This window comes from Myotis daubentonii, chromosome X, assembly GCF_963259705.1.
Source record: "Myotis daubentonii chromosome X, mMyoDau2.1, whole genome shotgun sequence".
NCBI lineage: Eukaryota > Metazoa > Chordata > Mammalia > Chiroptera > Vespertilionidae > Myotis > Myotis daubentonii.
In genome coordinates this window covers 7,977,129-7,999,946 of record NC_081861.1, presented here as the reverse complement: position 1 = coordinate 7,999,946, position 22,818 = coordinate 7,977,129, and the positions used below count along the sequence as shown (strand labels likewise).

Below are 22,818 nucleotides of genomic sequence, written 5' to 3'. Positions count from 1 at the left end.
CTGCAACCATGAGGATAACTTAGCAAAGAGGTTCTGGGGAGACAAAGCAATAGATGTTTACCCATAGTCCTCCCTTTTACAGCCAAAAACACATATGCCATTTCCCCCTTATCTACAATTTCAAAAATGCCCACACCTGACATAACCCTGGGACAACTGCAAGTCACATGCAACTACTGTATCCAGAAGCAACGGCATCGCATGTCTAAGTCAGTGATAAACTCAATGTAACTCCTCTTGATTCTAAAACTTAACTGCCACCAGTAGATCTAATGTGCAATAGTAGAGAGATAATTAAATTAACCATGATAAACATTCTCTTTCAAGAAAGGAGAGGGGCACACTATTATCAACCACCAGGTCTGAATATGCACCGTTTCCACCTGCGTAGGAAAAAGGAACTAAATCACAGCATAGAAAAGTGTATGGGAGTCCATTTATTTATTTTTTTAAATATATTTTATTGACTTTTTACAGAGAGGAGGGGAGAGGGATAGAGAGTTAGAAACATCGATGAGAGAGAAAAATCAATTCAGCTGCCTCCTACACACCCCCCGCTGGGGATGTGCCCGCAACCAAGGTACATGCCCTTGACCGGAATCGAACCTGGGACTCTTGAGTCCGCAGGCCGACGCTCTATCCACTGAGCCAAACTGGTTAGGGCAAGAGTCCATTTATTGATGTGCCTTTTTTGTTATTCTCATCAGAGGGTATTTTTTCCACTGACTTTTAGAGTAAGAAGGGAGGGAGGATAGGGGGAGAGAGAGAGAGAGAGAGAGAGAGAGAGAGAGAGTAAAACACTGATGTGAGACACTGATTGGTTGCCTCCTGCACACAACCTGACCCAGGCCAGGGATCAAAACTGCAACCCAGGTACATGCCTTTGATTTGAGAATCGAACCTGCAACCCTTTGGTGCATGGGCTGATGCTCTAACCACTGAGCAACCCCAGCCTGTGCTTGATGTACCTCCTCGCTTAAGTAGTCTGTACTTGGACCAGGGCATGCCCTACAAGAGCAGTGATTCTCAAATGTGAGAGTGCACCTGGAGGGCTAGTGAGACCTGCAAAAACTCAACACAAACACTCTGTTCAAACACCTGCTTTAAGAGACTTGACCAAATTTTAGTGGGGCTTCTAGCAGCCTAAGGCAGAGTTCTCACCTGGAAAAGCTCAGCACAGTCAACAGTGCTTTAACTGAACCCAATTAACCTTTCCCCTGTCCCTTTGAGATGTAGATGTCTCTCCCACAGCTCCAGGGCGTTCTCTCCTCAGGGCCATTCCCTTGAACTGCAATCATCAGGAAGCCTAAGGCCTCTTATCTCCCAGCCTCGGTGGGAGGATAGACTCCTCACTTCCACAATGGACAGCTCGCAGCCGCAGCCGGCCGAACTGCACCTACACTGACCAACCCGTTGTAGTTTTTCACTTCCCTGACACCACCGAGCCCCTGCTTGCTCCTCTCCCTCTGCACAAATGGGAATGGGGCTCAGCTTTCCCCCTACTGTCAGGAGTGACTGAGTAAAATCTGTCTTCACTGCTTTACTGCCCTATCTTTGACGATACTTAAACCACAGATTGCTCCGCACTTGCACCGCCAGAGTTTCTGATTCTGGAGGTCTGGAGTGAGGCCTGACAATGTACATTTCCAGCAGTTTGTAGGTGATAGTGATACGCTGGTCGAGGGAGAATCGCTGCTCTGGCTCATGGTCCCTGTTCACCTGAGAGGGTAGAGATATGATCTTCTAGTGATACTTCAACACTTCATTTGCCTGCCTGTATATTTCATTGGAGGGGATTCAGAATGCTAATAAGTGCCAAGAATCTTGTCAAGTTCTGCTCCGTTACCTCTTCAGATCTGTTGAAGGGAATAACCCCGTTCATCTTGTTGCAAATTCTATTTCTTAGCACTTTACCTAAGGACTTGGCTCCTTCTCCCTGGCTTTCTGCTCCACGTTTGCAGTTCAGAGCTTGGATGGCAAATCATAGGCTGAGTTCAGGGCTGTGAAGCTTCTCTTTTCTGATCTTAGTCTTGCCTCCTTGCTTTCCAGCTGACTGCATTTACAGAGACATCATCACATTAGGGGGCCTGAAGAACAAGGCAATACTATGGACCTTTATACAGATAACCCCATTCCAATTGCCTGTGCCAGTTTCCTAATCAGTGAGACATTTTAAGTGTGAGTTCTACTGTTAAGTCAGCGAAACCCATGATTATCTGACCCTCAGCAACTGCATATCTCTTAATACAAGCACAAGGGCTACTGTGTTTTGAGTCCCAAGGACAATAAGCAACTGATTTATTGCCAAATAACATAGAATGCCAACTTTTTTTTTAAATTGTCATCTGAGGACATGCTTAGAGAGAAGAGAGAGAGAAAAAATCAATGGAAAAACGTATCCTCGGGTGAGGATTGAATGAATATGTATCTATATGTATCTATATCTATCTATATAATTTGGAATTGGAGTCCTTGTAGTTATTTTACCAGACTTCCCTGACAGATTGCTTCACAATAAGGTGTAAAAACATAGGTCCTAATCATAGGACATTGCAACTCAGTGAATACCAGAAAGGTACAACTTGTAGTTTAATTTGTGTTGGTGCTTACGTCCCTGCCCAAAGAGATCCCGAGGACAATGGATAGTTAATTTCACTTTTTCTCTACATTGCCTTGGGCAAAAAATAATGTAAGGTTCACTATTCATTAACTGGGGCCACCAACTCTTCTTGAAAAAATTGCAGTTGCTCAAAGTTAAATGAATTGCTTCAGAAATGGTGGTGGTGATTATTTTTTATGTTCCACAGCGTCCATCCTTCTCAAGCATTAAAAGCTACACATATGCCGAAACCGGTTTGGCTCAGTGGATAGAGCGTCGGCCTGCGGACTGAAAGGTCCCAGGTTCGATTCCGGTCGAGGGCGTGTACCTGGGTTGCGGGCACATCCCCAGTGGGAGATGTGCAGGAGGCGGCTGATCGATGTTTCTCTCTCATCGATGTTTCTAACTCTCTATCTCTCTCCCTTCCTCTCTGTAAAAAATCAATAAAATATATTTAAAAAATAAATAAATAAAATAAAATAAAAGCTACCCATATTAGCCCCGGCCGGTGCCACTCAGTGGAGTGTCCACCCGCGTACTCAAGGGTCGAGGGTTCACATTGGGCACGGACCAGGACTGCAGGTTCAGTCTCGCCCTCGGTGTGGATGCCTACAGGAGGCAACCAATGGATGTGTTTCTCTCACATCGATGCTTTTTTTCTCTCTCCCTCCCTCCCTTCCACTCTCTCTGGGAAATCAATAGAAAAAAAATGTCCTCAGGTGAGGATTACCAACAACAACAAAAGAGCTACACGTATTATTTTTTCCCCCTGAAATGAAAATTCCACCTCCCAGAGAATTTTAGCGTACTTTAACTTAATCCAATTAATCCACGCCGCTTCCTTTCCCATGATGCCTCGCTCCTCCCTCTTTCCTGGGAAAGCCAGTAAAAACCATGAAGCAACTCGGTGGATGCTAGGAGTTGAGGTGAAAATCCTAAACATATATCATCACGCCCCGCCGCTGGTGATCCTGTGAGACTAAGGGCTGACGGGGTGGGAATCTTGTTCCTCGCCGGTATACCGAGGCCACGGAGAAAACTCTAACTCCCAGGATGCCTCTCTGCCCCGCCCCGCCCCGCCCCCACTCCTCAGCTAGACAGTGTGTACCATCAATACTAGGCAACATGGCTTCCGGAAGTGGAAGGAAGAGGCTTCACCACTTTCGAAGCGGTGAGGAGCGGTAGGGGAGGAAAAAAGAAAGAGAGCGAAGTGACCGGAGCCCGTCATTGCTTTTCTCCTCCCAATCTCTCCGAAATCCCGTTGGCCTCAGCCCTCCTCTCCCCCCAAATCCAGTCAGTGGTCTCTTCCCACCCCGCCCTCGCTCCCGCGCTCCCGCCCCTCGGGAATCCTTTTCCCACCCCCTCGCCCCCCGCGGAGTGCGCACGCGCTCGCCCCCAGCTTCGCGCCCAGATCGCCGCTCCGCTCGCTCGCGCGCGCAGCCGCCGTCTCGTCTGCCCGCCGAGGAAGCATGGGTGTCCAGGGCTTCCAGGAGTTCCTGGAGAAGCGCTGTCCCGGGGCCGTGGTCCCCGTGGACCTGCTCAAACTCGCACGCACGGTCTCGCGCCAGCAGCAGCAGTTCCAGCATTGCCAGCTGCCACCTCAGGTGGCCCTAGCGCCCGGGGCTCCGCGCGTCGCCAGGGGACCCGGTCCTCTACAGCCGCCGCTCCCGCCCCCTGGCTTGGGCGCCTTCGCCGGGGGCGCGGGGCCGACTCGGCACCATCACCCGCCTCACCACTTCCACCACCATGGCCCGGGGCATCCCGGCCTGCACCCGCCGCCCCCGCCGCCGCCGCCCCCTCCCCCTCCGCTTCCAGGGGCTCGAGTGCTGGTAGACGCGGGCTCGGCGCTGCAGCGGCTCTATGGCGGCTACCAGACGGATTGGGTGTGTGGCGGCCAGTGGAACGCCATGCTGGGCTACTTGTCAGCGCTGTGCCAGGCTTGTGCCTATCCCGGCGGCGAGGGCCTGGAGCTGGTCGTCATGTTCCCCGGGGGCCTGGGCAAGGACCGGCTAGCCGAGTGGGGCCGTCGGTGCCAGACTGAGCGGCAGACAGCGCAACTGATCGTGGGACACGTGGGCAACAAGGGCACCCCTCCTCCACGGGCCTGGTTCCTGCCACCGGCCTGCCTGAGCCACTGCGTGAGGCTGGCACTCATCCGTTTCCGGGTCAAGGTGAGGGAAGGGCCCTCTTAATATGCCCCACACCTGTTCCCTCCTAACTAAACACCTACCCACCCACCCATCACCCATTTAACTGCCTCCCCTCCACCCATTTACCGCCCAGCTAACCCATTTGCCTACCTACCCTCGATCATTTTATCCATCTACCCACCCCTTCAAACCATCCCTTGTCCATTCGCTCACCTCCTTAACCACATTTCTACCTATGTCATCCCAATAACTCCCTTTACCTTCCATTTATCCAGTTGGCCTATCCCTGGGTTGTAGAAAAATTTCTTTTGTATCCTCAAGTTATTCCTGCTGTTTTCTGCCTAAAGCTGAAATGCCTTTTTCCAAATTTTTCCACTTGGCATCTCTCTTCTGTATGTCTCTTTCCAATCTTGAAGCAAATCAGTTAAACATGTTAATTGAACACCTTCTACAATATATTTCCCCATTTTCACCTAGTGCTTCTCCCTCCCCCACCTGTATGTCCGTTCAAGCTTTTTTTCATTTCAACAGGTACCTCCTCCCTAGCCAAAACACACAAGCAAAAAACAACAACAACAACAAAAAACAACAAAAAACACCCCACTGATTCAGTTACTGTTCAACAAGTATTACCTCAACTCACTGAGAATGAGAGATTGAAAAAACATGAGACATGGTCCTACCCTTGGAAAATCAAATCTGTATACATGAAATATGTATTTAGTGGTATAAATGAGTACGTGATTATGCTTTATGGTACATATTGCAAGTACAGTACCTGTTTTGTGTGTTGGGGGGATAGCTGTGGGCTAAAATGGTCAGAGGAGGTTTCCTTGAAGAAGTTGGACCTCGCCTGGGTTTTCAAAGATGGGTTGGATTTGAATTGGTTGCTGGTTTGGGAGGAGGCTGCTTTAAGTGGGAGAAAGAAAAGAGCAGAAGCAAATGGAATATGAAGCGTGTGAGGCCCCACGGGCAGTTAAGTCTAATCTCCCCATGTAGTTGGTCACTGCATATGGGGCCCGGGGAAGAGCTTGGCAACATCCCCAGTTCTTGGCACTGCTATTGCTCTGTTGCTTTCCCATGCTCTTAGGTTTCAAGTTCCTACGTGTGGGGAATAGCAAGGCTTGAGAAGTAAATGAGGTGGGCAGGAAGAAGAAAAAAGTAGTGCAGGATTGGATAGGACAAAACCTCAAATCCATTCAGCCACTACGGCTCTGAGGGATGTGCTCACAGTCAGAAGACAGGACAGGAAATTGTGGGAATCATAAACTAAAGAAATGGTGCTGCAGGGAGTAATGAAAAAAAAAATCGCAGCTGAGACACTGAAAGACCCGCATAGAGAAGCTTACAGTGGTCATAGAGCTTGTGGCTAGAGTTTGGTCATACTAGACTCCTTGTGCTCGGCTTCAAATCTGTGCCTACACGGGGGAAGTTATAGCTGCTTTTAATAATGAAAAATCCAATCATGAGCTATGTCAAATGTACAAAGCCGGAAAAAAATATAACAAGCTCATTTTGCTTGCCTTCCTGACTGAACATTTTTCAGTAGATTCATCATTCATAGCTGTTCTTTCCAATTTGTTTTCACCGCTACCGCCCAAGCTTTTTTTTTTAATACATTTTTTAAAATTGATTTTAGGGAGACAGGAAGAAGAGAGAGAGAAAAAAACATGGATCAGTTGCCTCCCATATACTCCTGATTGTAGGCTCCTGACCTGGGAATCAAACCCCGCAACCTAGGTATGTGCCCTGACCTGGAATACATCCTGCTACCTTTTGGTGCCCAGGACAATGTTCAACCAACTGAGCCACACCGGCCAGGGCCCACCCAAGCTTGAAGGACTTTTTTTTTCTTTTAATATATATTTTTATTGATTTCAGAGAGGAAGGGAGAGAGAGAGAGAGAGAGAGAGAGAAACATCAATGATGAAAGAGAATCATTGATTGGCCATCCCCTGAATGCCCCCCACTGGGGATCGAGCCCAAACCTGGGCATGTGCCCTTGACCAGAATCGAACCTGGAACCTTTCAGTTTGGCTCTATCCACTGAGCCAAATCAGCCAGGTCATTGAAGGACTTTTTACCTCATTGTCATTATTAACTGGGTTGCTGGCAACAATGGCTAACATTGATAGAATGCTTAGTATGTGCCAGGTACTAATTTATGTGCTTTAACAAAACATAAATAAAATTCTCTCATTTGATCATCACAATAACCCATGAAACAGTCATTCCTTTTCCAAATCAGGAAACTGAGGCAAAGGAAGTTTAGAAACTTGCCTGGAATCACCCAGCAATAAATGGCAGAGCTGGGATTCTGGGACTCATGCCCAGGCTGTCTGGCTCCAAAGCTCATCCTCTTAACAACGGTGCTCTCTAAGAGGAATCTTTCTAAAGTGCCAGTGTGATTAGGTCATTCCCACACTCGACTAAAATCTTCCCTGGCTCCTGGGTAAAGACAGGTCTGGGTTTTTCATTTATATAGGGTGTGCCCCCCCCCCCCAAATGCATACACGCTTTGAATAATTATAAAGGCAGTGTTTATTAAAATACATTTCATTTTCATAATGTAATAGAATCAGCTGTTAAAGTGTATACATTTTTGGGGGAAACCCTTGTACTATTTATTGCGTGCTTGCTATATAGGCTGGGTACTGTGCTGGTTGCTGAGGATTCAGAGATGAATAAGGTGACCCCTGCCCTCAATGAGGTCAGGTTAGTAAAAGAGCCAGACTGAAAGCAGAATTGCAGATACTGTGGGCTAATTGCAAAAGATGACGCATGTGCCTAGGCTGGGGAAATGATAGCTGCTTTTAATAACATGGCCCTTATCCAGGGGGTAATGGGGGGCATGCGTAATTCTGAGTGAGGGTGTGAAAGTTGGAGGCGGCTTCCCAGGCTGATGCTGAGCCTTGAAGGAGGCTGGGAAGAATAGATCAGATACTGCCCAAGGGTATGGAGACCTAAAATGGCCTGTTGTGAGCTCTGAATAAATTTTGATTGGAGGTTGGCAGAAGAGTTGAACATAGGTTTGTGTTTTCCAGACTTTTTGGTACCCCAACAATAAAAATTTTTTAAAAATAGATTGTTATTGATTTCAGAGAGGAAGGGAGCGGGAGAGAGAGGTAGAAACATCAATGCTGAGAGAGCATCATTGATCGGCTGCCTCTTGCACACCCTACACTGGGGATCTAGCCCATAACCAGGGCCTGTGCCCTGACCAGGAATCGAACCTGGGACTCTTCAGTCTGCAAGCCAATGCTCTATCCTGTGAGCCAAACTGGCTAGGGCTCAGTCAAAATTTTTGAGATGCAACCCTAAGGTGGGGCTACCAAGTTCATCAAAAAATAAGATGTATGGATGGATGTGTGAGAAAGCAGATATAGTAAAAATGGTAGAACCTTGGTGGTATCTGCATGTTCAGTGTAAAATTATTTCAGCTGTGCCATATATTTGCAATTTTTCATAATAAAATGTTCAGGGAGGGAAAATTCCAGCAGCTCTCTTGTATCCGAGAAACACCATTTAGGGAATATATAAATTTTATTCCCCAAGCTAAATTATAAACAAGCTCTTCGATCTTTTCAGATTCTTAATAGTGTCTTGTATATTTTAGGTGCAGGATAAATTTTTTCCCTGAATTAAATAGGCCTGTGATCCTAAGAGAATGAAATGTAAGAGTAACTTAAAAAGTGTGGAATGTGGTTCTTAATATAGTGGATTTAAGACCGGCTCCAAAATTGCATAGGTGAAGTTCTCTCTCCTGGTTCTGGTCAATGATTTCTGTGGTAGTGCTTGTTGTTATTGTTATAGAGAACTTCCTGGTTTATAGCCCAGATTTGAAAAGTGTTGGTTAAGAATTGATTGTGGTTTGCCTTTTTATTTTTATTTTTATTTTATTTTATTGATTTTTTACAGAGAGGAAGGGAGAGGGATAGAGAGCTAGAAACATCGATGAGAGAGAGAAACATCGATCAGCTGCCTCCTGCACACCTCCCACTGGGGATGTCCCCGCAACCAAGGTACATGCCCTTGACTGGAATCGAACCTGGGACCTTTCAGTCCGCAGGCCTACGCTCTGTCCACTGAGCCAAACTGGTTAGGGCATGTGGTTTGCCTTTTGAAAGCTTTCTTTTTTGAAGTTGAAACTGGATTATTTAATTTATGATAATAAAGACAACTTTAAGTTATAGAAAAATGAATGTGGTTGGTATATGCTGCTCATGTCTTTTCAGATACATACTAGTTTTCACAGAACGATACAAGTAGGTCTTTTTCGGTAGTGCGTGGACCCTGATGTGATAGCACCTTCCTGGGCCAAGACGTCCGCTTCAGTTTTTGTTGTTGTTAAATATGTTTTTATTGCTTTTTTAGAGAGAGGGGAAGAGAGAGAGAGATAGAAACATGGATCCGCTGCCTCCTGCACGCCACACAGTAGGGATCGAGCCCGGGACCCCTCTGTCCGCAGGCCGACGCTCTAGCCACTGAGCCGAACCGGCTAGGACTCCGCTTCGGTTTTGATCGTCCCTGCAGGGATCAGAGTGGCTAGGTCTTCATGTCTATTCAGCCCCAGGATTTCTCGACAGATTTGCAAATTGTGATGTTCTGCCTACCCTTCCCCCTTACGTGAACGCGCATGCAGTCAGAACTCAGCTAAAAGTACTGACTTTGAGAAGCGATCCAGCGAGGGCCAGCCTGTCACCCCGGATAGGGAGTTCCAAATCCGTGGCTTCTCCGTGGAGACGTGCGCTCCACTGGTGAACCGATGCCGTTTTGTACCTTTGCCTCAATGACGCAGCGGGCTCTAGCTTTCGGAGGGAGTAGCTCAGACGGATTTGAGATATTTTCGAAAACGGCCTACGCAGGGAGAGTGACGGCGTCGTTTCAAATTGTCTAGGGGTGGGCAAACTTTTTGACTCGAGGGCCACAATGGGTTCTTAAACTGGACCGGATGGACCGGAACAAAAGCATGGATGGAGTGTTTGTGTGAACTAATATAAATTCAAAGTAAACATCATTACATAAAAGGGTACGGTCTTTTTTTAGTTTTATTCATTTCAAACTGGCCGGATCTGGCCCGCGGGCCATAGTTTGCCCACGGCTGGCACTGCGCTGCCATTTTAGAAACGCTCTCCACCATCTTGAAGATAACAGTTTTCACTTGCATGGTCAGAATGATCGGCGTGCTTACCGGTTTTTTAAAAAAATGTATTCTAGGTTATGTGTATATATATATATATTCGATTAAAGTTTATATTCAATATGATTTTCTATTAGTTTCGAGTGTACAGCATAGTTACTGAAATGCTAATGCTTCTAAACAAAACCCACTACTGTATTTCTCCTCTTGGTGGTGTTCTTCAGACCAGGCCTCGAAACGGGCCTTTGTTCTCATCTCACTTTCATATGTGATAGAGAAAAGAGAGCTAGAGGGATAAATAAAAGATAAAATAAGGGGTTGGATGTTGAATTTTAGACAAGGTAGGACTTCTTGTGAAAACATTCAGTGTATTTAATTGAGATAAATTTTGTGATTTGGTTAGTTTCACTTGTACCTTCTACAAACCTTTGTAAGTGGTAAGCGCCAGTAGCAGAAAAATTCAGTAAACCTGCAAATTGCCAACCTGATCTCTTCCTAAGGGTTTCAGAAGCAGAGCAACCTAAAGCAGTTTTAGAATATAATTTGGGAGAAGATACTGGGCGGTTAGGGAATGAATACTTGGTTTTAATGGTTAATATATACAGTAAACCCTTGATTTTGCAGAACTCAATATGCTTTTAACTAAGATTTGCTTATAATTAAATTAGCAGGTTATTTTGTGTTATTAATACACTGTTATTTTCAACAAATTTTAGGGAATAGGCTATATGTTGTAAAAAAAACACTATAGTAATTTCGCCAAAATAAGTAAATATTACATCTGTACAACTATAGTCTACATATTTAAATCCAAGTGTCACTGTTAGTAAACAGTATTTGGCAAATGATTAGCACATGATCACACCACCTCATAATTGGTTCTGTTGTTGTCACCTGGTGTGACTTTCTGCAGCAGTTTTTGTTTTGTTTTGTTTTGTTTTAATCCTCACCAGACAATATTTATCCATTGATTTTTAGAGAGAGTGGAAGAGAGAGGGAAAGAGAGAAATATTGAGGTGAGAGAGAGATACATTGATTGGTTACTTGTGCCTGGATCTGGGCCTGGGCTGGAGAGGAGCCTTGCAATCAAGGTACGTGGCCTTGACTGGAATCGAATCCCGGACCCTTTGGTCCACAGGATGACCACTGAGCCAAACCAGCTAGGTCTCTGCAGCAGTTTTAACTTGGCCGTCTGATGTTCCTATGTGCGCATTCATTTGCTTTCAGTGACTGGTGATTGTACACATTTACTAGACTATACAGTATAAATTTAAAATTACAGTAATACATATAGAAAACTTTTCTGTGAAATTAAACTTCGCATGCATAATTTTACACAAACGTTTATGTAAGTAAAAACAGGTAAACTAATTTGTCAATTTTTTAACAATTTAGAAAACTTACTGTGTTATGTAACAGACTTTTGGCTTCAGACACCCCTCACCCAAATTATAAAAACCTCTGTTGTATTGAGGTTTTATTGTATTCGAAAAAAAGATAATCACATGAAACCCACCATTTCACAGCTATGCTATTTTAAAATTGAGAGAAAGAGAAACATCATGTGAGGGAGAGATGTCGATCAGTTGCCTCCTGCATGCACCCCAACTAGGAATGGAACCTGCCACCTCTTGGTGTACAGGACGATGTTCCAACCAACTGAGCAACACTAGCCAGGCCTCACAGGTATGCTTCTTTAGAACAGGGCAATTAGAGAAGTGTGAGCTGATTAAAATAAACTTATTAAGGTGCAGTACAGTGGAACCTTGGTTCTTGAACTTAATCCATTCCAGAAAGCTGTTCAAAAACAGAATCATTTTTTCACATTAGAATTTAAATTGAATTAATCCACTCCATACCCCCAAATGATTCCGTTTTAATCTTTCTTTTTTTTCTTTTTTAAATATATTTTATTGATTTTTTACAGAGAGGAAGGGAGAGAGATAGAGAGTTAGAAACATCGATGAGAGAGAAACATCGATCAGCTGCCTCCTGCACATCTCCTACTGGGGATGTGCCCGCAACCCAGGTACATGCCCTTGACCGGAATCGAAACTGGGACCTTTCAGTCCGCAGGCCAACGCTCTATCCACTGAGCCAAACCGGTTCTGGCCGTTTTAATCTTTCTTATATGCAGTACATCTCTAATGTACTGTTTAACCTATAAATAAACACTTGAAAAACAAAAATGACAAAAAATGTAAATGAATATTGAACAAAAAGGAAGTGAAATATACAGTAAAACATGAAAATTTAATAATCATCAGCAAAAACAAAAGAACACCAAAATATTCACAACACAATTTCCTAAGATGTTAACAACATGAGGTTTAGTGGTAAACTGACTCATACTCATGCATTCTCTCCTTTGTCACCTTTGAGAGACGTGTGAATGATCATGCAGGTATCAGTATGAAGGGGTTGTTGAATTTCTCAAACTTCTCCCATCTCAATTGGGTTCTAGTCCAAGTTGTTCACAGAAAAAATGTCTTGATTCTTGAACCAAACTTCAGTTTTCTACCTGACAACCCTTTCTTGCTGATACCTCAGCATGACAAAAAGTATCTCTCAGGCAAGAAACAAAGGAGCCAATGCTTTTGTGGTTGGTGAAATCAACAAATTAGTACAATGTAAAAAAAAAAGAGGCCCCCAAGAGTGTCAATGTTGCTAAGGATGTGAAAGAAACTGATCACAGGCAATGGGAGAGGTAGAAAAACTGTTGTTGATTTGGATAAAGGGAAAGCAGTTAGCCAGGGACAGCCCTTGGGAGGCAGTGATATGTGAACAAGCAAAGATGCTGCATGCTGGCCCTAAAGACATCCCTGGACCAAATGCTAAAAGTGATTCCTTTAAGGCTAGTAGGGGTGGTTCAATAAACTTAAGAAAAGAAGTGTTTATTTACACCTTAAACAGTACGTTAGGTATGCACTGTATGTAAGAAAGGTTACAACAATCATTTGGGGGTCTGCAACTGATTAATTCAATTTACATTATTTCTAATGGGAAAAAATGATTCGGTTCTCAAACAAATCACTTCTCGAACAGCCCTCTGAAGCAAATTAAGTTGGAGAACTGAGGTTCCACTGTATTACTATGTGAGCACTAAGTTGTATATAAAGTGCTTTTAAAATATCTTGTTTAATCCTCACAAGCTTGCAAGAGCTTCCCATTTACCAATTGAATAACTGAGGTGCATAGAGGTGAAATGATTTTTTCTTTGTCTGGATACTAGTCAGTGGTGGATAAAATCCTTGTTCTGGGTCTGTATCGCTCCGAGTATCTTTGAACACTCTCACCATACAGTTTCCTTTGTTTCATACATCTTGTGTAAGATTGTGTACTTTTATTAGCCAGATAATATGCATAGATACATGTAGAAAAGCAATAATTAGATTTATTGAGCACTTAGTTTGTGCCAGCATTGCTAAATGTGTGGTACTGCTAGTACAAGGCAAATGTGTAAGCTAAATGCCAAGTGAAAGAGTAAGATAGTGAGGTTATAAGAATTCAAAAGTAATCATCTCTTTTCTGCATTTTCAGTCTCTCCATCTCTGGTTTCTTTCACTTACAGTGTATGTGAATAACTTAAAAAAGCAAAACTTCCCATTTATTTTTTCATAATTGAGATTTTATTGTTTGTTTTGAGGGTCAGAACACAGACATATCAATTTGTGCATAATTCTTAACTTAGTACCAAAAATGTAAAGTCATGTAGTTGTGATTCTTTTCTAAACAGTTATTCCAGCGACTTTCCAGCTTAAAATTTAGACTTTCCTTAAGAGTATCAAGTACCAATATCTTCAGATGTTGATAACGCTGTTACATCAAAGTCCCACTAATTCACAATTTAATAGCACATATACTACATAATCAAATTTTCAATTTTTCACAGCACATCGACAAATTTACTAGGAAAACTGGACTACCACAGCAAAGATGTTACAGATGCACAAAATTCTGACAGGGAGAGCCAAGATCAAGGAGTGGTTTTCTTTCTTTTTTTTTTTAATTGCTTAAAGTATTACAAAGAGTATTACATATGTCTCCTTTTTTTCCCCCCCGCCCTTGACAATCCCCTGGCCTCCCCTACCCCCCAGTGTCTTATGTCCATTGGTTATGCTTATATGCATGCATACAAGTCCTTTGGTTGATCTCTTACCCACCCCCCAGGAGTGGTTTTCTTTAGGAAACAATTCTACCAAAAGCATGTGAATAGAAGTAATTTAAAATGTTCAAGACATAGCAAATGCACGACTGACTCCAAATTGTCATTTAGTATGCTTTGTATTATAGGGTATAAAAACTCCCCTATCTATGGAATGTTAAGCTGACACCCAAGACAATCAAAGTCTCCCATATTGAATATCTCACTATTTTCTGGTTGTAATAACCAGCAAATGATCTCACCTCTTTAAAAAAAGCATTTACACTTTAAAAAATGGGATGAGGTGGAATTCCCTCCTTAAAAATATTTCTAGAGCTACTAAAAATTTGCATTTACAAAATAGTTGATAAAATTATTCCTCTGGATTGTACAAGAAGGGAGACAGGGGCCACTGATAAGACATGGCATATAACATTAATCAGACTTGGCTTCTTTTTCTCCTGCTTCATCTGAGGTTGGACTCTCCTGGTTTTTAGTTTCCGTTTTTCGCAGGTAGATCTTTAGGTTCTTAGTGAGCCACTTAGGCCTGCTTTCCCTTTGCTCCCCTTTTCCCTTTCGTTTGCACTTTTTTGTCTGCAGATTTATCCTTTCCTGCCGCCATTTTGGGCTTCGTTTTCACTTTTGCAGGAGCAGGTTTGGCTGACAAGCTGGCCGACCTCCTCTTGGCTTCCTCCTTGGCCACGCCCTCTGCAGAGCTGACCTTCCTCTTGGGCATCCTGGTGGCAGGCTGGGTGCCTGAGGGCCGCGGGGAACCTAGTGGCTTGGCGAACCTGGGCTGCCTGGCTGCTGCCATGTCTCCCACTGCCCAAGTTGCTGGGGCCCCCCCATTTACTTTTTTTTAAAATATATTTTTATTGATTTCAGAGAGGAAGGGAGAAGGAGAGGGAGATGGAAACATCAAAGATGAGAATCATTGACCCCTTCCTGAGGATCAAACCTGCAACCTGAGCATGTGCCCTTGACCAGAATTGAACCTGGGACCCTTCAGTCCATAGGCCGATGCTCTGTCCACTGAGCCAAACCAGCTAGGGCTCATCCATTATTGTAATTTTAAATAGTAACTATATTCTGATGATTCCTAGAGCTCTTTCTTTACTCCCAACCTCTCTCATGAACTTTTGGCACAATTTAGGTCACTTAATCCAGTGGTCGCCAACCTTTCGGAACTCAGGGACCACCAGTGGTCCACAGACCACCGGTTGGTGACCGCTGACTTAATCTAAAAAATATCCAAGATGGAACTCAATAGTTGCCCCTCAAATTTATTCTACTTTCTGTATTCTCTTTTTCTATTTAATCCTCACCTGAAGATATGTTTTTATTGATTTGAGAGAGAGAGAGAGAGAGAGAGAGAGAGAGAGAGAGAGAGAGAAACAAACATCGACCAGCTGCCTCCCTTATGTGCCCCGACTGGGAATCAAACCCACAACCTCTTGGTTCATGGGACAACGCTCCAACCAACTGAGCCACCCGGCCATGGCTGTATTTTCTTTTCCTATGAATCTTGTCTCATCCATTTCAAGCCAGATACTCTGAGATAATAAATATTTTTTAAGCCACTAAGTTTTGGGGGTGATGTGTTATATGAAAATAGATAACAAAAATAGCATTGATTGTTGCGCTTGTACTTTTTTAGCAGTTTTGAAGAACATGAAATATTTTTTGTGCCCACATCTAAGAAAAGTAAACAAAAAGAAGGTTATATAAGAAAGTCACATATTTAAAGGAAAATTGGAGAGAGCCTATTTCTTGTTGGAAGTTGTAAGAAATAAGGCGAGCCACCAAATTCAGGGGTCCTGGTAGAACACAAAGCATACTTGGGGGCCAGGCAGCAAGGCAACTATATTTACTTCTGCGCAGAAGGGTGCACATGCACATGATCTGGGAGCAAAGGCACACTGAGCAGGTGGTCTGCTGGGCTTTTTAGTCCTGATGCACATGACCTGTCCCTTACTTTTGACGAGCTCAGGCGCAGTCTTTCGTGATTGGCTAATTCAAAGGAAGGGGCTGGCCTTTTGTGCATTTCAAGATGGCGGCCCCCAGGGGATCTGCAAGCCATGCGGCCAACATGGTGGCTGCCAAGTCACATAGTCCAAAATGGTGGCTGTCTAAACCAGCGGTGGGCAAACTACGGCCCGTTTGAAATGAATAAAACTAAAAAAAAAAGACCGTACCCTTTTATGTAATGATGTTTACTTTGAATTTATATTAGTTCACACAAACACTCCATCCATGCTTTTGTTCCGGCCCTCCGGTCCAGTTTAAGAACCCATTGTGGCCCTCCAGTCAAAAAGTTTGCCCACCCCTGGAACTGTTATTTGACAGAAAAGATGACTTGTTTATTCTCACAAAGTCATGAGTATTCCTCTATACCTAAATAAAATGTGTCTATTGAAAGACTATAGTTTAAGACACCATTTAAAAATAAACCATTATAAGAAATACAACCATGACAAAGTGTACAAAAATGACAAGTGCTGAAACAAAATGAACTTCAAGCCCTCACCGGTTTCTCTGTAGTTAGAGCACCAGCCTGCAGACTGGAGGGTCATGGATTTGTTTCTGGTCAAGGGCATGTAACTTAGTTGCAGGCTCAATTCCTGGCCCTGGTTGGGGTGCGTGTGGAGGGCAAGCAGTCAATGTTTCTGTGTGTCTCTCACCTCCCTTCCATTCTTTCAAAAACTTCAATGGAAAAAAATGCCTTTGGGTGAGGATTAACAACAACAAAAAGCGATTGAAATTTCAATAGACGGTGTTTTTGCCTATCCCGCCATCTTGGTTTCTCCTTCTGTTGTCCCACTTATTTATCAGGTTTTTTCTAGACTGTGTTTTTGAATACAGACAGAATAAGTGATACTAGCATGAAATGCAATTACATAGTAAGTAAAACATTGCTAGGCCTTGAAAGCCTTTTGTAGGTAGTAGTTTGAGAAAAGAGTGAGTATAGCAGAAATTAAATCATAAACCAGCATTTGCAAGAGTAGGAAATACTGTTGCTCCAGATGTTAAAAATTGGGGGCCGAACATTTTGGTGACAACTTGGGTCAAGAAGTTATTTGTGAAGTTTTAGATTGCAACTATTTACAACAGATATAAACGCTGCCCCATATAGTTATACACTTGGTATATGCCTAGCTAGTAGTTCTCACAGTATGCTCCCTGACCAACAGCACTGTACCAGCTGGACACTTGTTAGAAATGCAAATTCTCAGGCCCTGTCCCAGACCTACTGAATCAGAATCTGGAGATGGGGCTTGTCAGTCTGTTTTAAGAAGCCATCTACCGTAGAGTTCGAGAACCACTGCACCTAAATATAATTCATGTTAAAATTTTTGATGCAGCCTGGCTAGTGTGGCTCAGTGGTTGAGTGTCAACCTATGAACCAGGAGGTCATGGTTCAATTACCGGTCAGGGCACATGACTGGGTTGCAGCTCCATCCTCAGTGGGGGTCGTGCAGGAGACAGCCAATCTATGATTCTCTTTTTTTTTTTTTTTTTTTTAAATTAAATCTTTATTGTTCAGATTATTACATTTGTTCCTTTTTTTCCCCCCCCATAACTCCCCTCCTCCCAGTTCCCGCCCCACCCTCCGCCCTCACTCCCCACCCACTGTCCTCATCCATAGGTGCACGATTTTTGTCCAGTCTCTTCCCACATCTCCCACACCCCTTTCCCCCCCAAGAATAGTCAGTCCATTCCCTTTCTATGTCCCTGATTCTATTATAATCACCAGTTCATTCTGTTCATCAGATTATTTATTCACTTGATTCTTAGATTCACTTGTTGATAGATGCATATTTGTTGTTCATAATTTGTATCTTTACCTTTTTCTTCCTCTTCCTCTTCTTAAAGGATACCTTTCAGCATTTCATATAATCCTGGTTTGGTGGTGATGAACTCCTTTAGCTTTTCCTCATCTGTGAAGCTCTTTATCTGACCTTCAATTCTGAATGATAGCTTTGCTGGATAAAGTAATCTTGGTTGTAGGTTCTTGGTATTCATCACTTTGAATATTTCTTGCCACTCCCTTCTGGCCTGCAGAGTTTCTGTTGAGAAATCAGCTGACAGTCGTATGGGTATTCCCTTGTAGGTAACTGAGTTTCTTTCTCTTGCTGTTTTTAAGATTCTCTCTTTATCTTTTGCTCTTGGCATTTTAATTATGATGTGTCTTGGTGTGGTCCTCTTTGGATTCCTTTTGTTTGGGGTTCTCCGCGCTTCTTGGACCTGTAAGTCCATTTCTTTCACCAGGTGGGGGAAGTTTTCTGTCATTATTTCTTCAAATAGGTTTTCAATATCTTGCTCTCTCTCATCTTCTGGCACCCCTATAATTCTGATGTTGGTACGCTTGAAGCTGTCCCAGAGGCTCCTTACACTATCCTCGCATTTTTGGATTCTTTTTTCATTTTGCTTTTCCGGTTGGATGTTTTTTGCTTCCTCGCATTTCAAATCATTGACTTGATTCTTGCGCTCCTCTGGTCTGCTGTCGGGCGTCTGTATAATATTCATTATTTCAGTCCGTGTATGCTTAATTTCTAGTTGGTTCCCCAATATAAGATCGAGGGTCTTATTAGTTTTCGTGTAGATCTCATTAAGTTTATCGGCAGCTTCTAAACAGTTCTTGAGAGACCTTAAAAGTGTGGTTCTGAACTCTATTTCTTCCATTGACAATTTTGTCCTGTTTCTTTGTCTCTGCATTTTGTTATGCTTCCTTGGTGCACCCCCTAGTGGTCTTTGTTCGCAGTCTTATAGATAAATCTTGATTGTTGTAGCTAATTCCAGGGAGGGTTTGACCTCCAGGCCAAGTGGCTATGAGAATCAGCTGTGTCAGTAGTGAGAGAACTTCTGTCCTCTAGGGAGGTGCTAATCTAGCCTTTGCCTGAGGCTATCCGGCAAATGCCTCTGTGCAGGGCTTGGGTAGGGCGGGCCACACAGGATCAACAGGGTGGGCCGGAGAGAGCAGTTATGGCGGCTCTCAGTCCTGTCCCCAGGGGCTCTGCCTCTCTGAGTCCCAGCACCCGCTGCAAAGCTCGGAGAGAAAGCTGCACTCGCTCTGACCGAAGCCAGACAGTCCGCTTCTCCCGTTTGAGCCTGGGTCCCTAAAGACTCGCCTGTATCTGGAGCTCAGAGTCTGCGACTCCCTCCCGATTGAAAACAACAACCGCGCCCTCCGCTGCCAGCCCGCTCCGCGCACTCCGCACCTCAGAATTTGACTTCAGCACTGCGCCTCCTCTGAGTGTCCGTATGCGTTTCTCTTTCCTCCTAGTTGTAGGACTTCCACTCAGCCAGCGTTCCTGTGGTTCTGGGTGATGTCCGTTCCGTGTTTTAGTTTCACTTTTGAAGTAGTTGTTCAAAGCAGCAAACTCCGGCGTTAACCTATGCCGCCATCTTGGTTCTTCTATGATTCTCTTTCATCATTGATGTTTCTCTCCCTCTCTCCTCCCTTCCTCACTGAAATCAATAAAAAAAAATATTAAAACATTTTTTATGCAATCTAACTCTTTTGGTCTTGTAGCCTGTGACAGGTGCATACAGAAATAACTGGACTTTGTATGTTGAGAAAGTCTTGAAATTTTTAGTATAAATTGGTCAAAATTAGTGAATATGACTACACGTGTGCTTCTGCAAAAGCAATACTGTTGGACTTAGGGAGCTTTCATTTGAAATAAACATTTTACAAGGGCTTAAAGCTGTTTATTATGCCACTCCTTAGGAGTCATTGTGCAAAAATGTTCAAAATGAAACATGTCAGGAGCTAGTAATTAGCATGGTGATTTGCACCAACCACAGTTGAATATTTTGCATAGTGACTTACTAGATTCATGTTTTGGAAATCTGCCCTATCATATGGAGATTGGTTGGCGTGGTACTGAAGATACTGAAAAATACAATTTCTTATTTGGCATTTAAAGGGCATTCAGCACTCCAGAAATGATTGAAATAAAATATTTAACCTGTTTAGTTGGCATTTCAACTTTGAATTAAACCGGGGTTGTTCAGAAATACCTTCACAAATGCATGATTGTATTTGCTTTTTACTAGCATAATTATGCCTTTAGGAAACTCATTTGCCAGGAGATGAAGGGTCCTGGGTTCGATTCTGGTCAAAGACGCATGTGTCAGTTGCAGGCTCAATCCTTGGCCCTGGTTGGGGCGCCTGTGGGAGACAACCAGTAGATGTCTCTCTCTCTCTCACATCGATGTTTCTCTCTGTCTCTCCCACTCCCTTCCATTCTCTCTAAAATTCAATGGAAAAATATCCTCTGGTGAGGATTAACAAGAACAACAAAAAAATTTTTTTAAATGTAAATGCCAAGACTTTGCATATTTATATTGTTAACACCCACAGTATCCGTTAGTAAAAAAGATTACATTCCTGGCGGTTGATTTTTATTTTCTTTTTTTCTTTATTGATTAAGGTATTACATGTGCCCTTATCCCCACATTACCCCCCACCCCCCCACTCATGCCCTCACCCCCCTGTTGTCTGTGTCCATTGGTTAGGCTTATGTGCATGCATACAAGTCCTTTGGTTGATCTCTCCTCCTTACCCCCACCCTCCCCTACCTTCCCTCTGAGGTTTGATGGTTTGATTGATGCTTCTTGTCTCTGATTCTGTTTTTGTTCATCAGTGTATGTTGATCATTGTATTCCACAAATGTGTGAGATCATGTGGTATTTGTCTTTCTCTGACTGGCTTATTTCGCTTAGCATAATGCTCTCCAAGTCCATTCATGCTGTTGCAAATGGTAAGAATCCCTTCTTTTTTACAGCGGCATAGTATTCCATTGTGTAGATGTACCACAGTTTTTTAATCCACTCATTTGCTGATGGGCACTTAGGCTGTTTCCAAATCTTAGCTATTATAAATTGTGCTGCTATGAACATAGGGGTGCATATATCCTTTCTGATTGGTGTTTCTGGTTTCTTGGGATACAGTCCTAAAAGTGGGATCACTGGGTCAAATGGGAGTTCCATTTTTAGTTTTTTGAGGAAATGCTATACTGTTTTCCACAGTGGCTGCACCAGTCTGCATTCCCACCAGCAGTGCACGAGGGTTCCTTTTTCTCCGCATCCTCTCCAGCACTTGTTTGTTGATTTGTTGATGATAGCCATTCTGACAGGTGTGAGATGGTACCGCGTTGCCATTTTGATTTGCATCTCTTGGCGGTTGATTTTTTCTTAACTCAACCCCCTTCATTCATTTGCTAGCTTCCCAGCCCCTGGAAGCATTTGCAGCCCCTGGTTCAAGGATTCCTAGAAATTTCTTGCTGTCATTTTCCTCTGCAGTTCCTGTCTTCCTCCCTGAGGTAACCCCAAAGCTCCCTTGGACCTTTGTATGCTTCTTATTTCCAAGGATGGCTTTCATCAGGCCTTCTGAGTTTTCAATCCTGAAGGTTTTCTTTGGGCAGAACAAGTGCCTGTTCTGGTATCTACTTACCTCAAGTGATTTCTGAAGACCTGCAGATAGTAGTTTGTACCACAGACTTCATCTCTGCAGAATTAACAGGCTGTGACTTACTTAATAAGCACTTTCTCAGAGCTTGTGTGCCAGGTATTTTATATAAATAATTGCTAAATCTCACAATCAGGTAGGAATTAGTGAAATCTCCATTGTATAGATAAGAAGCTAAGTGACTTGCACGACCACTTGAATTTGAGCGTAGATTCATTCGATGTCACAGATCCTGTGAACAATGAGGAGAAATAAAGAAGAAAACAATCCCATCTCAATTGCATCAATAGCATAAAAATACTTAGGAATAAATTTAACCAATGAGGTGAAAGACCTGTATTCTGAAAGCTATAAGATATTGAAGAAGGAAATTGAAGAGGATACAAATACATGGAAGGATATACCATGCTTATGGATTGGATATAATAATATTGTTAAAATGTCCTTACTACCTAAAGCAATAGATATATTCCAGCCAATCCCTATTAAAAAATACCTATGGCATTCTCAGAACTAAAAACTAATGGAACAACAAAAGACCCTTAATAGCCAAAGAAATCAAAGAACAAAGTGGGAGGTATCATGCTCCCTGGTTTCAAAGTATAATATAATGCTATTTTGACAACAATCAAAATAGCATTATACTAGCATAAAAACAAACAGATCAATGGAACAGAATAGAGCCCAGAAATAAATCTTTGTTTATATGGTCAATTAACCCACCTCAAAGGAGGCAAGGATATACAATGGGGTAAACAGTACCTTCAATAAGTGGTGCTGGGAAAACTGGACAGATACACGCAAAAAAAAAAAAAGCATTGTTTTGAAGTCAGTCCTGAGTTCAAATCCAAGTGTTGCTATATGGTCAGCCATGTGATTTGGGGCGAGATGAGATATTTACATTTTTCTGCTAACAAAAAGGAATATATAGGGAGGTTAATGATACTTATTTCACAGGGTTAGAAGAATAAATATGTCTTACATTGCTTAGCCCAGTGCTTATTGTGAAATATTAATCACTAGAATGTCAGCTCCATGAAGATAAAAATTTGGGGCTCTTGTTCCCTATATCCCCACACCTAGATCAGTGCCTGGCACATATCAGTTCCTGGCTCAATAAATATTGGTGGAGCCCTAGGTGATGTTTGGCTCAGTGGATTGAGTGTCAGCTTGCAGAATGAAGGGTCTCGGTTTCCATTCTGGTCAAGGGCACATGTTGAGTTGGGGGCTCGATCCCCAGTAGGGGGCATGCAGGAGGCAGCCAATAAATGGTTCTCTCTCATCATTGATGTTTCTCTCTATCCCTCTCCC

General features: G+C 43.2%; 1 protein-coding gene and 1 pseudogene across 7 annotated transcripts in view; one reads left to right on the top strand and one right to left on the bottom strand.

The window, feature by feature from the left end:
* The first annotated feature begins 3,778 nt into the window (after nt 1-3,778).
* The window catches only part of FAM120C (family with sequence similarity 120 member C), a 70,722-nt gene continuing 51,682 nt past the window's right edge, over nt 3,779-22,818 (top strand). Inside the window, exon 1 of one of the 7 annotated variants that reach the window (XM_059679760.1) lies at nt 3,779-4,770. In XM_059679760.1, coding sequence (XP_059535743.1) covers nt 4,069-4,770 — 702 coding nt within the window. In that variant the 5' untranslated portion in view covers nt 3,779-4,068. The remainder of the gene's footprint in view (nt 4,771-22,818) is intronic. The other 6 variants (XM_059679759.1, XM_059679758.1, XM_059679757.1 and 3 more) reach the window with 6 other exon arrangements.
* LOC132223779 (non-histone chromosomal protein HMG-14-like) lies at nt 14,381-14,870 on the bottom strand (annotated as a pseudogene).